Raw genomic sequence first — 16756 nt, forward strand, 5'->3', positions numbered from 1 at the left:
ACCCTGGAACAAAAAGTGCCAGGATATTCTTTTTTGCACAGGACATTCTTATAACAGCTGTGAAAAGACAAAGTCAATGCCACCGAAGGTCAACTGCAAGTTATGAGCTTGTATCTGGAATCAGTATTTAAGAGCCTAAACATGAAGGTGCAGCCAGAGCTTCTGTAATATCACAATGAGCTGATGCAAGTTACAGATCTCCGTTCTTTTCATGTCAGGTCAATAAAACCACGTAAGAATATTGGTCTTCCATCTGCTTATTTATTGGCCAAATATTTTCAAGTCATCTGCTTCTTTCCAACATTTGGTTCTCTCAACCAAGTGTCACATAGAAACTAGGGATGAGCGAATTTCATATTTTGAAATTCATTTTCGCTTCATGTTGTGGTATTTACTGAATTGCGTTATGGATTCCGTTACCACGGACCATAACGCAATTCCATGACGGAATGCATAACGAAATGTCTTTAGAGTCATTCCGTTATTCATTCCATCATAACAGAAGTCTATGGCCTGCATAATGGAAACGCGACGGATCCGTTTTGCAGCCCACAGACTTCTATTATGACGGAATGAATAACAGAATGCCTCTAAAGGCATTCCGTTATGCATTCCATCATGAAATTGCGTTCTGGTCTGTGGTAATGGAATCCATAACACAATTCAGTAAATACCACAACACGGAGCAAAAACAAATTTCAAAATATGAAATTCGCTCATCCTTAATAGAAACAGTTGTTCCCCAATGGCATAGCTATAGGAGTCACGCAATTATCTCTTACCATCCATCTTATCTAGCTCAATCTGACCAAAGATTTGCAGGTAAGGTCTGTAGAACACACGTCGGAATATCCACCCCAGCCGTGTATCGTTGGGATGTAGGAGACCTTCTGTGGCAACGCCATATGCAATCAGCCAGACGCCAAGAAAAAACAGAAAGAAGAAGACGTCTTTCATCTGTGAAGAATGGTAGAGATGAAGTTATATTCATGTTCTTGGTAAAGAAAATACAATTCTGCTAAAAAATAATCATACATACACAACGTAACAAAATGTCAGTTTGGCATCCACAGCTTTAAAGGGGTTGTCACATCTCATAGTTTCCGAGACTAAGTGCAGAACACAGGTAGCCAGGCTTACAGAAATGGGCTGCTGGTTGGCTGTTTCCGTAACTCCAGTGCTGCGGTATATGTTCATGTTCAGCCAAATTCCAGCATATTGCCGGGTAGCGGCCGGATCTCCACTGGATCCCATTATATTCAATGGGGCCGGCGGGCATTCCGGGACCATCTGGCAATGCCGGATCCAGATAACTACTGCTGCAAATGTGAAATTAGCCTTACTAAAACATGTCAGGAGAGGTGACAAGTCCTATTTAACAGTGTGATATATTGAATACCCCTTTTCTGGCTTAAAGGGGTTCTCTGGGAATTACAAAAATGAAAATACCTAAATATTACATTATTATAAATATATTCCCAAATACCTTTTATTAGTTATAATGGCTTGTTTTGTCTGGTTAGCAATTAGGAGAAATAAAATGGCTGCCGTCCTAACAGTACACACAAAACCTGTCCTAAATCATACACAGAAGAAGTTACTTCACAACAGTGAGGTAAAGAGCTGCCTTATCCTCCTCTCTACTTGTCAGGAATTATGATCCTGTATACAGCTGATAAGAACTTCAGTTGAATCTCTGTAGGAATGGAGTTCATGAGGAGACATGAAGTACAGAGAGGACGGACAGGACAGACTGTGGTAATGAAGACTTCATACAAGTGCTACTGCTCATTACCACACCCCCACCTCCTCTCTGTACTTCATGTCTCCTCATGAACTCCATTCCCAAAGAGATTGAGCTAAAAATCTTATAAGTAGTATTCAGGATCAAAATCCCTGACAAGCAGAGCAGAGAGGAGGATGAGGAAGCTCTTTCGCTCAGTGTTCTGAAGTAACTTGTCCTGCTGTGTGATTAGGACAGGTTTTGTGTGTACTAATAGGACAGCGGCCATTTTAGTTCTCCTTATGATTGCTCCCTAGACAAAAAAAAACTAAAACATTATAACTAATGAAAGGTATTTGGGAATATATTTATAATAAAGTAATATTTAAGTATTTTCATTTTCTTAATTCCTGGAGAACCCCTTTAATGTCACTAAAACCAAATGTGTACAACAGAGGAAAGAGGATATGAAACAAAGAGATGGAAAAAAGATGTACACTTACATGTCATACAGATTTACATGTACACTTACCATCTTTCTGACAATTATGATTTTTGGCCCCAGCTGTTTGTTGACTGCAAAAATGTGAATAAGTCGAAGGGTAAAAACCATGAAGTCAAAACACAGGATGGTCCGTCCCGACTCATAAGAGTTGACCATCATTCTGTACAAAAATATAATAAGGGAGGAATTTATCGTGAGGGTGATATTTGAAGTCAGCTTTGTTTAAGTCTGCTTTGGAGTACTTTATGCCACATTTATCAAATGTCTCATGTTTGATAACTTTGTCTTATCCTTAAAGGATAACTGACATATTTTTACTCAAAATTCAATTTTCATATATGTTGTTGCTGCTGTGGTGATAATCCATAATCACAAACTATTGTGTTCACATACAACTTGTTTAATAAGATTCCATCTATAGCAACCGCTCCTCACAAGACTTCTTTCTGACTATCTTCTCAAGATGGCCGCCAATGCCCTTACTCTGAGGCTAAGACCTCCCTCCCTAACTACCCAGAATTAATTCGGCTCATTTCGGGAATGCGCAGCCTCACCCCAACCAATCGGCTTTTTCCAGACTTAGGGTCCATTCACACGTCCGTAGAATGGGTCCGCATCCGTTCCGCAATTATCCGGAACGGGTGCGGACCCATTCATTCTCTATGGGGCTGGAAGAGATGCGGAGAGCACACTATGTGCTCTCCACATCCACATTTCCGGAGCGCGCTCCTGATCTTCTGGTCCGCAGCTCCGCAAGAAAATAGAGCATGTCCTATTCTTGTCCGCAATTGTGGACAAGAATAGTCATTTCTATGGGGGTGGCGGCGGGGTCTATTGTAGATGCGCAATTTGCATATCTGCAATACAGTACGGACGTGTGAATGGACCCTTAACCCCTTATGGACCCATGATGTACCGATACGGCATGGTTCCCGAGTCCTTAATGACCCATGGCGTACCGGTAAGTCATGTATAGTTCCGGCGGTCATCGGAACCCGGTGCCTGCTCAAATCATTGGCTAAATGCGCGGGGGGGGGGGTCCCGTGACCCTCCGAGCCGGCGATCGACGCAAACCGCAGGTCAATTCAGACCTGCGGTTTGCGGCTTTTACCTGGTGCGGCGGCGGCAGCGGTGGTGCCATCGGGTCCCCATGGGGCTGTAGGGGGGACCCGATGGCATTGAAGGCAGCGCGATGCCTTCCTTAGACATCTGCGCTGCCTTCCAGTGACGAGCCTGTGAGATTCAGCCCCCTGGATCTCACAGGCCCCGGAAGCTGTATGAGTATTACACACAGTATTACTCATACAGCCAATGCATTCCAATACAGAAGTATTGGAATGCATTGTAAAGGATTAGACCCCCAAAAGTTCCAAAGTGGGACAAAAAATAAAGTGAAAAAAAAGTTTAAAAAATAAAGTTTCCCCCCCCAAAAATTAAAAGTTTCGAGTAAAAAACAAAAACGTAATTTTCCCCAAATAAAGTAAAAAAAAATTGGTAAAAAATAGGGGGGGGGGAGTATACATATTAGGTATAGCCGCGTCCGTATCGACCGGCTCTATAAACATATCACATGACCTAACCCCTCAGATGAACACCGTAAAAAATAAAAACTGTGCTAAATAAAATAAAAATTGTCACCTTACATCACAAAAAGTACAATAGCAAGCGATCAAAAAGGTGTTTGCCCACCAAATCTAACCATCACCAATCTAACCATCACCTCATCCTCATTTGCCCACCAATCTAACCATCACCTCATCCCGCAAAAAATGAGCCCCTACCTGAGACAATCGCCCATAAAAAAAAAAAACTATGGCTCAGAATATGGAGACACTAAAACATAATTTTTTTAGTTTTAAAAAAGCTGTTATTGTGTAAAACTTACATAAATAAAAAAAAAGTATGCATATTAGGTATCGCCGCGTTCGTATCGACTGGCTCTATAAAAATATCACATGACCTAACCACTCAGATGAACACCGTAGGCTGAGTTCACACGGGCGAGATTTCCACGCGGGTGCAATGCGGGAGGTGAACGCATTGCAACCGCACTGAATCTGGACCCATTCATTTCTATTGGGCTGTGCACATGAGCTGTGATTTTCACGCATCACTTATGCGTTGCGTGAAAATCGCAGCATGCTCTATATTGTGCGTTTATCACGCAACGCAGGCCCCATAGAAGTGAATAGGGCTGAGTGAAAATCGCAAGCATCCGCAATCAAGTGCGGATGCGGTGCGATTTTCACTCATGGTTGCTAAGATGACAGTCTATTCACTGTATTATTTTCCCTTATAACATGGTTATAAGGGAAAATAATAGCATTCTTCAATACAGAATGCTTAGTAGGTGGTCAACCGTGGTGATGGATCATGTGATTGGACCATGTGATATGACATCACCACAAGTCCTTTAGCCGGCAGCTCATGATTAAAGAAGTAAGAAGGGACCGGCAGCTACACGATCAAGAGGAGAAGATGAGTTAATAATTTTTGATTTTTTAACCCTCAATTGACCACCTACTAAGCATTCTGTATTAAAGAATGCTATTATTTTCCCTTATAACCATATTATAAGGGAAAATAATAACATCTACACACCACCTAACCCAAACCTGAACTTCATTGAAGAAGTTCGGGTCTGGGTACCACAGTCAGTTTTTTATCACGTGCGTGCAAAACGCATTGCACCCGCGCGATAAAAACTAAACAACGGAGCGCAATCGCAGTCAAAACTGACTGCAATTGGGTACCTAATCGCGCGGGTTTGCCGCAACGCATCCCGACCTTATCCAGACACGCTCGTGTGAACTCAGCCTTACTATGTATTGTAGAAGTGGAGAGATTGAAACTTGGAAATTTGCAATTTTTTTTATAAATAAAAATGTTTTTTTTTAACTTCATTTTACCAGTGTCATGAAGTACAATATGTGACGAAAAAACAATCTCAGAATGGCCTGGATAAGTCAAAGCGTTTTAAAGTTATCAGCACTTAAAGTGACACTGGTCAGATTTGCAAAAAATGGCCAAGTCCTTAAGGTCAGGGCCGTCTTTGCTGCAGGGCAAAAGGGGCAGCTGCCCCAGGCCCAGTTGCTCCTGGGGGCCCAAGGGAGCTCCGTTTCCCGACTCCCATTCACTAGTGACTGCGTCGCTAGGTTAAAACATTCGGAACCTGATGTTTTGTCGCAGGCCCCGAATGTCCTGCCTGCCTGCTAGATACAACTGTATTGCCGTACACAGAACGGCAATACAATTGAATCTGACTGGGAAGAGGTGAAGGACCTGTGGTGACATCACAGGTCATGTGATCAGCAAAACAGGCTGTGATAGGATGATCTGGATGATGTCTCCATCATGTGACCAGTGCAGGATTGGACCGGAGTGAAGAGGAGGACGGGAGCGCTCACGCAACGTACGGGACTGCCCACTACTAAGTCCTCCGTCTTCTGTATATAGAATATAGAAGACAGAGGACATCTAACACAGCTGTTTTAGCCGCACCACTGAAATGCCTGAGGGAGGAAAGAACATGCTGCAATTACTAGGTAATTCAATACCTATGCAAAAGTATTAACTAGGGAACTAAGGTAAACTTAGTCAGACCTATACAATTACATACAAAAATATATATATATGACAGTTACCCTTTAATCCTAATTCTTTTGTCTAGAAAAGCCCCTCCAGTTTTCCTACTCCAGCCTCTTTATGGAGTGAGATTTTTTTATTTTATTTTTTGCTACTGTTTAAAAAAAGTCTTAATGATGGATCTGGAATGAAACTCATTAACATAGCTAATCACGCCCACTTTTCCACCCACATTGTAAAATTGAAGTGAGTGGTGTAAAAATGCAAAAAGTTGCAAATGTTTGCACGAGTACAAAAGGTTGCAAAAGCCCTATTTTCAGACTTTTCGAAGCCAGAATTCTGAAGTGAAGGCTTGATAAATCAGGACCATGTTTCTATTGAGTTTTTTGCTCTGGGTCTTTTGTTAGGTTGGGATGTAATATATAAAGTGTTAAATGCCAGTGATATCATTTTTATCCGAACAACAACTTCGGGTAAAGCTACACTCACACGACCGTATGAATGAGTCCGCATCCGTTCTGCAATTATGCACAACGGTTGCGGACCCATTAATTTCTATAGGGCCGCAAAAATGCGGACAGCACACCGTGTGCTGTCTGCATCCATTGCCCTGTGCCGCAGCCCCGCAAAAAAAATAGAAGACGCCCTATTCTTGTCCGCAATTGCGGACAAGAATAGGCATTTTCTATTACAGCAGCTGCAAATTGTGGAATGCTCATGGGCCGGTGTCCATGTTTTGCGGATCCACAAAACACCACGTTCGTATTAATGTAGTCTAAGGGCTTGTTCACACTACCGTGTGCAGCCCGTGCTGTGGACCGCAAGTTGCGGTCTGCAATGCACGTGCACCGACCGTGGGTCAGCCGCATGCGGATTGCGGACCTAATAACTTGAATGGGTCCGCGATCCGTCCGTTCCGCAAAAAGATAGAGCAAGTTCTATCTTTTTGCGGTGCGGAGGCACGGAACTGAACCCCAGGAAGCACTCCGTAGTGCTTCCGTTGTGTTCCGTTCTGTGCTTCTGTTCCACACCGTTCCGCATCTCCGGATTTGCAGACCCATTGAAGTGAATGGATGCGGAATGCACACTGAACGGTGCCCGTGTATTACGGATCCGCAAATGTGGTCCGCAATACGGCAACGGGCAACACACATTCGTGTGAATGAGCCCTAATGCTGTGATTTCCTGTGGCCACTAGTGCACAAAGGTGTCATCAGCTGTGGAGCCACATGCAGGGGGCCCGGGCAGCTCAGAGATCACTGGTCTATGCTGTGCCACTGTTAGTAGCTCAATTGAAGAACTGTTAGATGGCATCAATTGAAGAACAAGCTACTTAATGCATACAACATGTTGGAAGAGGGTGTAGTTAAATAGGGCAAAAGTATGCCGGACCCCCCTGTTCAGTTATGAGGGGGTATAGGGACATGCACCAACACTGCGAATGTGGTATAAATGTGATTTTTGTTATTTTATATCTTTAGTATATATGAAGGTAAGGGGAGGTGTTATCTCTGAAAACACTTGTTATATCACTGTATGATCGCCACCTGTAAACGCTCTGATTTCACATCTCCACTTTACTTTGCATTTTAGGCAGCAAAAGGTCAAGAATAATAATCCATTAATGATCTGCCTGAACGGGTCTCATAGCTAGATCTAATTTACTGTATGATGGTGCAGTCTGGTGGGATCACAGGCATCACAATATCTTCTCCTCGTTAAATATCTATGACCCATTGAAAATCATTTTGACTGGATTTCCCTATTAAATATACAATGTTAAAAACAGATAACCCAAAGCTGTCCATACCCACGAGACCATACAATCTATCATATGCAATGGGGCAGCAGCTTATCTCTATGCAGAAGAAAGGTTCAAGCAACATCCACGACCCTCATTTCCTCCAACATCTGCCATTGAGGCACAATCAGGGGCCCCCATACACACTGTTGGTGGATCCCACCTATATTGGTGGAATCCACAGGGTATGACTCTGATGTGATTGGGCAGTTATATCAAACTCTGGACTTATACATTTGTTTTAAATAATCAAACAGGTTATGCCAGCAATATGTTTGCTGCAAAGTATAAACAGGGGCAGATTTGGCCACCAGGTAGATTATGCTAATGCATTGGGCCCCATTGATCATGGAAGCCCCTACTATACCCTGACAGCCAGTTTCCCCCAGCAGCTGCACCACTTTCAACTGCATCCATTTTCTCAGGATGCAGAAGCAGTTGAATAAAATGATGAGGCAGCTCCCTGCCATTCACACTGCAGCTGGTGGTTTGGCACTGGCAGGTGCAATGAAGTAATGTCATTGTACATACTGTGATACGGTCTGAGAGATATTCAATGCCAATGTTCATCATTAGTACATTGGCTAGGTGAGTATTCATTTTGGAGGCACCGTATTGTGTCGGGCACATAAGGGAGCATTATTCTGTATTGGGAGCATTGTTTGGGGGCCATAATGGGCATTATGCTGTGTTGGGGGGCACATAAGATGGCATTACACAGAGTGGGTGGGGCACATAAGGGAACATCATATTTTGTGTGGGGCACATAAGAGGTCACCATATTGACTGTGTGACAGTGGCAGAGCTTAGCAGTGCCACAGGGGTCCCCAGACATAATTTTTCCTGGGTCTCCTAAAATGCCAAATCTGTCTCTGAGTACAAAGTATTTATATAAAAGGGATCATTTTAATTCTATGTCCTCTCCAGTTGGGTAAAATCAGTACCTGCAGATGACTCCAATGATAAAAAGCAGCAATGCCGTGATGTCAACATGGTTCCAAGAGTCTTGTAAGTACTGCTTGACCTTCTGCATTACAGGCATGGATCCCACAAAGAAACCTTGCCGTATTTCTTCACAAACCATAGTGAAAACCCAAAAATACAGAATAATCTCTGAAGTCGCTGGACCATCGGGTGGAGGACTTTTAAAGTCCAGGAGAAGCACATAAGAGAACAGGAAGAGGAAGGTAAAGTACATGACAACATTGCCAAAGAATGCAGTCACAGGTGCACTCCAGAACTGTTTCCAGCGACGCATCCATAGTGGTCGTTGCTTCACCTTAGTGACTTCTGCTTCAGGGAAAGCTGCGTTTGAATCAGATGCCTTGCCTGGCTTCAGCTGCACAAGTTCACTTTTTTCCTTCATAATTTCCTCCCTAATTTGTAACACACAACATAAAATCCATGAATACAAGGCCACAAAGAATACTGCTTGACACTAAAAATGATCATTTCACATACCCTTCCATTATTTCCGCCACGGTAGTTTTTATGTCAATATCTAAGCTGTCCATCTCAACTCTATTGCTGCTTTCAATTCCATTTTCATGATCAAAATTTCTAGAAAATAAACAGTAGATTTACAAAAATGATGACCACTTCTATACAAAACATTACATATATTCCTTCAGATATTCCCCTCCCTATACCTTCCCCTCTGCTGTTTTTTTGCGTGTAGTATGCATCAATTGTACACCTGTACTTGCATGTTCTCTGTAGGCAGAAGCCCTCATGCCAGAGAATAAAGGAGTCATAATTGTTTTGTTTGCCCTATGGCAGGGCCTAGATTATATAGAGGCATAATTTATTTTTATGTTGATGTCTGGATGCTGGGCCATAGAATTTTGACTCCTGGATGTAATATAAGCCAAGACATGGGGCAAACTTTCCTGAACATTTATGTTGACTATGCCACACTAAAGCCCACTGGAATTTGGGTAAAGTTTTGACCCCTCCTTGTTACATGCCACCTGCTGCACAGTGCCTGCTACCTGACCCACTAGTGCCATATACCATTCTGCCATAAGACTATGTCTAGATTAAAGGGTTGTCCCATATGGGGCCTTTATAACATTCTCTCAATATGCCATAAATGTCTAATAGGTTTGGGATCCACTCCTGCAACCCACTCCTATGTCAACAGTGCCTCATCACGCCTTGCCAGAAATGGAGATGTGACCACGCATGAGTGTCTCCCTCTATTCACATTGATAGCACTTCCAAAAATAGCCTAATCAGAACTAGAGATGAGCGAACTTCTGTTTTAAGTTCGGCGTCTAAAGTTCGGCTTCCGGTTAGCGGAGGATCCCGATATGGATTCCGAATTCCGTTGTGGTCTGTGGTAGCGGAATCAATAATGACCATTATTGATTCCGCTACCACGGACCACAACGGAATTCGGAATCCATATCGGGATCCTCCGCTAACCGGAAGCCGAACTTTAGACGCCGAACTTAAAAGAGAAGTTCGCTCATCTCTACTCAGAACGTTCGCTATGTTTAGGAATGCTATTGCAGTGAATGGAGAGACGTATGCGTTGAGATAAGAGCAAGTTCCAAAGGTGGATATGCCATAAATATTCCAGATGGGAATACCCCTTTATTGTAGGGGTGGGCAATATGGTCTAAAATCTATATTGCGATATAATTTTAAGCATGTGTGATATGCGATATATATTGCGACATATTCTATATTTCAGGGGGTTAAACTTTTTTTTTTTTTTTTTTACTTTATATTTAATAACTATTAGCCTCCTTAGGGGCTATAACCCTTCTCCTATTCACCCTATTAGGGTAAATAGGACTTCACTCTCCCTGCTGCCCTGTGCATAGTGTTGACTATGGCAGCCAGGGCTTGAGTAACGTCCTGGCTGCCATGGTAACCGATCGGAGCCCCGCAATTACACTGCTGGGGCTCCGATCAGAAGCTGCCACGCTGGGACAACTGCCACCAATGATTTAGTCGTGTGCAGAGGGGGCCCGCAATGAACATAATACTTAGAAGAGGGGGAGTAGAAGAGAGGGGCTGTGGCCACTGCACCACCAATGAATATAGTTAATATGCCTGAATACAAACGTAGCCTGCATGTGCCAGCCATATCCCATACCTGGCCTCTAATACTGCGCGCTGTGATTGCGGCGGATCACAGCGCGCAGTAATAGAGGCCAGGTATGGGATATGGCCGGCACATGCAGGCTACGTTTGTATTTTGGCATATTAACTATATTCATTGGTGGGGCAGTGGCCACAGTCCCTCCCCTCCTCCTCCTAGTCTGTTCTCATTGGTGGTCAGCGGCAGTCGCACACAGTGGGGAGGGAGGGACTCCCTCCTTCTCCACTGTGCCGACTCAGGAGAACATGGCGCGTGCCGAAAGCGGCGCATGCCATGTTCTACCGCGATATGGCAATATAAACAAAATCTCTATCGTTGGCCAAATTTATATTGTTTATATTGCATATCGTCTATAGTGCCCACCCCTAATTTATTGTATTTCGCAGAAAGGGAAAATTGATATTTGATTCCTGATACTTGATACAGAATATTCAATTTCCAACCCAAAGAGTTCAGATTCACAACTATGGACTTATCTACTCACTTGAATTCAATGAGGTTAGTATAAATGAGCAGAGGGCAGAAGAAGGTCAGCACCATTGCCCATACTGGTGTGTTTTGTGCCATTTGTCCCCACCAGTTATCTGTTAACATGGACTGTGGAAGAGAAAGGTCACATGATTACACATATTGAAAATCTTTCAACCTCAACTATTGAATATTTTTTATAGAGTGTTAATAAAAGGATCATTAAAGGAGTCAAGTTGAGAAAGCCCATTTTTAATACCCTATTATGATCTTGGGTAAATACGGTAGTGTGGGTCTCCTACTCGAGACCCTCATCTATCTTCCAGTGTGAAGAGCAGCACAAACAACGTTGCTTCCTCTGGAGGACCAAACACACCTGTTCATTACACTGATAGTCCATTTTTTATTAGGGTACAAGTGCATGTTTTAAGGGTGGAAAATATCCAGGCGATTGTTGGGAGGGAAGCGCTCCTTCCCGGCAATAGCCTGCTTGTTAGCGGAGGAGACCGCTGCTATTACATGCAGTGATCTCCTCCTCAATATGGGGATGAGCGATCACTATACCATCGCTCGTTCCCATACTGAATCATTGTTTGCCGGCTGAAAGACTGGGATTGCCTGATGAATGAGCCTTTGCTTGTTCATCAGGTAATCGGCCGCAGCATTACACTACCAGATCATCACTTACGAGCGTTGTGTAATACAGCCTTTGCGGTCTGCAATTTGCCGTGTGTATTCTGCATTTTGTGAAACAGAATCGACTAGTCTTATCCTTGTCTGTAATGCGGACAATAATAGGACATGTTCTATTTTTTTGCACAATGGACACTAATTCACTGGAAGTGGTTTACAAAACCCTATTAAACATGTATTGTGCTGTCATTTGCTGCAGATTTGCGTTGTGGAATCTTCCTGGATCACCTAACTTTCAGGACAGAAGGTCCATTATTAAAATATATTGATTTTATAAGCTAAACTTTGCAGTCCTTGCACCCTATACGGAGATGACCTCATAGGATTGCTCAGAAAGAATGAGATATGTTGTCTTACCTGAACACCATCCTGTGCAAAGAAATTACGAGCATCAGCTTCATAAGCCAACTGCAGGCAAGTGGCACCACCCCAGACAGTCGAGCGCCGTACCAGCAGCTTAAATGCCCGGTTCTCGCTATTTCTATAGCACTCATTAAACACACCTGAAACAATGAGAGTGACATTTCTATGAGGCCGTCACGTAACCGGCAGTTGTCAGCCCAGAACACTTACAATTAGGGGGATCAACAAATCGATTTTAAACTAATCGATTTCTTTAAAAAATTGTGTCAAATTAGAATTTTGCCAATTCAATTCGGGCAAATTTCTCAAAATGAACATCAACCATTTTTCAGATCAGAAGACAGGAAAGATGAAGATGGAGGATCACATATACACATCGGCAGGCATTTACTGCCAAACAGGGAAAGTTTTTGGACCACTTTATTTTTAAAATGGCAGTTTGTTAACACCAGGAACCATGTGTTCACCCATAGCCATATATGTCACTATCACTTTAAGATTAATGCTGGCTTGGCGTTAAAGAGTTTGAAAAGAGTTTTATACAATCCTAGGAGAGTGTCATCTACAGTTTTTCAGGACAAGTAGAGCACTTTCTATCCAGGCTGAATTTGGACCAGAATCGAATGAAATTTCAAGAAATTTGCTCATCGCTATTAACAAAATATCAAGTGGACAGTTTCCAAGTCTGCCCTCTGTACATGAGCGTTGGAAAATTCAGTTCAACACTGAGCATACTCAATGGCACATAAAAGGTTAAAATGTTCCTTGCTTGGAGTCAGTCTGTTTCATGGTATATGGGCGGGTGTGGGAAATGAGGTATAATTTTCTTTATGTGTTGGTTGGAGCACAGGGACTTGAGAAGAACTTCAGTATTAGAATATGTGATGTGGTTTTGAACTGAGATGAAATAAAAAAAAATCATCCACGGCACATCTGACTATATTACTTATATCAAAGAAAATCATATAATGTGAGAAACTACAGTAAGTGAGATAATAACAGGTCATATACAGCATTTCAGATGGTTAAAGGAAAATTTTCTGACTGAGTGAAAATATTGTCACGCAAGGATCATCTTAAAGCAATAGTCCTTTCAAAACTGTTACCCCATGTTATACCATGTGCAGATCCTAAATGGAGCAGTGCATGATGCAAGGATTCTCTATTTGTCTTCTTTGAAAGGGTTTTTCCAGGAATACGCCGATCAGCTATTTGAGGAGGCTGCAGTGCTCTGGTGAGTGCTGCAGCCTCCTCACAGCCAGGGCCGATCCTAGGGTCACAGGCGCCTGGGTGCAGAAATATTTCTGGCGCCCCCACATGGGCGTGGTTATCTTACTAACTCCTCCCCTTTACAATGTTTCTATGGCAACAACTTCAGCCCCCAACTTCAGCCCCACCAATTTGCTTTGACAATAACTTAGTCAACGGCTTTGACAAGTCAAAATAAATGTCATGTGCCAGTAGCCAGAGCCCCCCCATATCATGTGCCAGTAGCCAGAGCCCCCCATATCATGTGCCAGTAGCCCCCCTTATGTGCCAGTAGCCCCCCTATGTGCCAGTAGCCCTCCTTATCATGTGCCAGTAGACCCCCTTATCATGTGCCAGTAGCCCCCTTATCATGTGCCAGTAGCCCCCCTTATCATGTGCCAGTAGCCAGAGTGCCCCCATATCATGTGCCAGTAGCCCCCCATATCATGTGCCAGTAGCCCCCCTTATCATGTGCCAGCCCAGTAGTCCCCCCTTATCATGTGCCAGCCCAGTAGTCCCCCCTTATCATGTGCCAGCCCAGTAGTCCCCCCTTATCATGTGCCAGCCCAGTAGCCCCCCTTATCATGTGCCAGCCCAGCCCAGTAGTCCCCCCTTATGTGCCAGCCCAGTAGCCCCCCTTATCATGTGCCAGCCCAGTATTGTACCTATATAAAAAAAATAATACACTTATACTTACCTCCAGCAATGCGATGCGATGCAGGCCGCCTCTTCCGTCTGTGTCCCTCGCTATACGGCTCAGGCGACGCGATGACGTCATCGCGCCGCCTGCACCGGCCTCTGATAGGCTGCCAGCACTAAGCCGGCAGCCTATCAGAGGAACAGGAGGGGACACACCTCTCCCTCCTCTGCCGCAGCACAGGCATCTGTATTGCCGTCCTGAGGACGGCAATACAGATGACTATGGAGATGAGCGCTTCCGCAATGGAGGCGCTCATCTCCTGCTCTGCCCTGCCGCCGGCCGCTGCCGCCCCCACTTGTCACCAGGGCCGCGGCCTTGCGGCACTCAGGCTTGCCGGCCCACCGGGAAATTTCCCGCTATCCCGGCAGGCCAGTCCGGCCCTGCGCTCGGCGCCTTTCGGGTGACAGCGCTGGGGTGCGGGGCACCCACTGCACCCCGTGTAGGATCGGCCCTGCTCACAGCTTTCCAAGCACAGCACCATACAGTGTATAGTGTCTGCAGCTCAGGGCCATTCACTTGATTGGGAGTGAGTAGCGGCTATACTATGTGACTGATGACTGTGACATCACTGGCCTAGGAAGAAGCCGCGGTACTCACTGAAGCGCCACAACCTCTTCAAACAGCTGATCAGCAAGAGGTGTTGGGAGTCAGACCCCCACCAATCAGATAGTGATGACCTATCCTGAGGATAGGTCATCAATATCAAGCTCCTGAAAAAGCCCTTTAAAGGGAACCTGTCACCGGGATTTTGTGTATAGAGCTGAGGACATGGGTTGCTAGATGGCTGCTAGCACATCCGCAATACCCAGTCCCCATAGCTCTGTGTGCTTTTATTGTGTAAAAAAAACTATTTGATACATATGCAAATTAACCTGAGATGAGTCCTGTCTGTGAGATGAGTTAGGAACAGGACTCATCTCAGATTCATTTGCATATGTATCAAATAGTTTTTTTTACACAATAAAAGCACACAGAGCTATGGGGACTGGGTATTGCGGATGTGCTAGCGGCCATCAGCTCTATACACAAAATCCTGGTGACAGGTTCCATTTAAATCCCTGCATCATGCACTGCCCCTCAAGCCCAGCACTAGGCAGCCATAGGATAACATTTTTAATACAGGGGCTACTAAGTAGGGGATACCAACTGATCAATATTGCATATGTATTCTGATGGCCACCATTCTACAAACTAATATACATTTTCTACAAAGCCAATAGCGCAAATGCTGGTATTGATTTTCATTCATGTTCATAAATGATAATTGTGCTAGGTTTGTGCCCATAAAGGAGATTGACCCACCGAACAACATTTATCACCTATTAACAGGATAAGTGATACAAGTATGACCACTGGGGACCCTACTGATCATGATTATGGGGTTCCCAAAGTACCCTGTGTGAAGGTATCATTATTGAGCATGTGTGACCAATGGTCAATTCGCTGTCTATGGGACTGCCAAGTCCAGCACTTAGCTAGTTCCAGCAGTCCAGCGGTTAGACCCCCCTGTGATCATACATTTATCACCTAATCTGAAGAGATGAGGAAGTGAGTGGTAGAATGTTTTCTCTCTGCCAAGTAATGAGATCATCGTGTCCTACTGCTTAAATAGCATTAAATAAACAGCAACAGGCGCTTGTAAAATGTAAATCACCTCTAATGCCAGCAATGCATGAAATCAAATATGTTCCTTCTATACACTTCTACTGAAACTAGCTTATAAAAAGATCTAATTTGTCTGTCAAATAGGAGAGATGGCACTAACATCTCCATTATTCTCATAGCTAAGCACCCATGTGGGTAAAGGTTGGCTACTTTCCAGTACTGAGCTGGTACATCTTTCAGATAATCAGAGGACCATTTGAGAAACAGTAGAGCTCTTGGCTGATGGACTTGGCTGAACAGTGTTTCTACCATAAAAATACCTTTTTCATAATTTTTTGTCGCTACGTGGCTGTTGATAATCTAGAGGGGTGGATTCTAGGCAGAATTAGTCTCCTTCCCCTCCTGGCAGCTGACAATATAGTCCCTTCTTACTTCCCTTGCAGAAGAAGTCTTCTCAGTTATTGTTGCCATGCTATTGGAGATGCTCTACTCTCTTACCGACAAGCAAGGCACACTATGCATAGACCTAGCTATGGGGATAGTGACCACCAGTGATTCCAGTACACTCTCAAACACTCTCATGCAATGCGAAACACAAAGCTTAAAGGGGTTGTCTAAGTTATATGTATATATGGAAATGTGCCCATGGAAGAAGGAGAGATTAGTGCTGGCCACCCCTTCCCACTGCAACCTGTAGCAGTCGTGGTCTGCCTTTATTTAACTTATGCCACTGCACCTACCATGCATTGATCTATTGCCACTGAGCATAATTTATAATTATTAACATGAGGCACTTTGTACACATTTTGATCAAAATGCACAGCCCAATCTACCACATCATGGTGGTCAACTTCAAGTGGGTCCTTATTAACTCCCTATACTAAATTGGTGCAATACCATATGGCAACCACAACAACACAGCACCCAGCAGTCTAAAAGCCTCCTTGTCATTG

The 16756-nt window shown here is 43.9% G+C and overlaps 1 protein-coding gene across 2 annotated transcripts in view; it reads right to left on the reverse strand.

The window, feature by feature from the left end:
• Positions 1 to 16756, reverse strand: part of TRPM4 (transient receptor potential cation channel subfamily M member 4) — a 163603-nt gene that overhangs the window by 14915 nt on the left and 131932 nt on the right. For both annotated transcript variants that reach the window (XM_040433432.1, XM_040433439.1), the window contains exons 14-19: positions 12245 to 12390; positions 11211 to 11323; positions 9076 to 9174; positions 8559 to 8990; positions 2256 to 2388; positions 783 to 957 (exon numbers count right to left, since the gene is read on the reverse strand). In XM_040433432.1, coding sequence (XP_040289366.1) covers positions 783 to 957; positions 2256 to 2388; positions 8559 to 8990; positions 9076 to 9174; positions 11211 to 11323; positions 12245 to 12390 — 1098 coding nt within the window. The remainder of the gene's footprint in view (positions 1 to 782; positions 958 to 2255; positions 2389 to 8558; positions 8991 to 9075; positions 9175 to 11210; positions 11324 to 12244; positions 12391 to 16756) is intronic.

This window comes from Bufo bufo, chromosome 1 (genome assembly GCF_905171765.1).
Source record: "Bufo bufo chromosome 1, aBufBuf1.1, whole genome shotgun sequence".
Taxonomy (NCBI): Eukaryota; Metazoa; Chordata; class Amphibia; order Anura; family Bufonidae; genus Bufo; species Bufo bufo.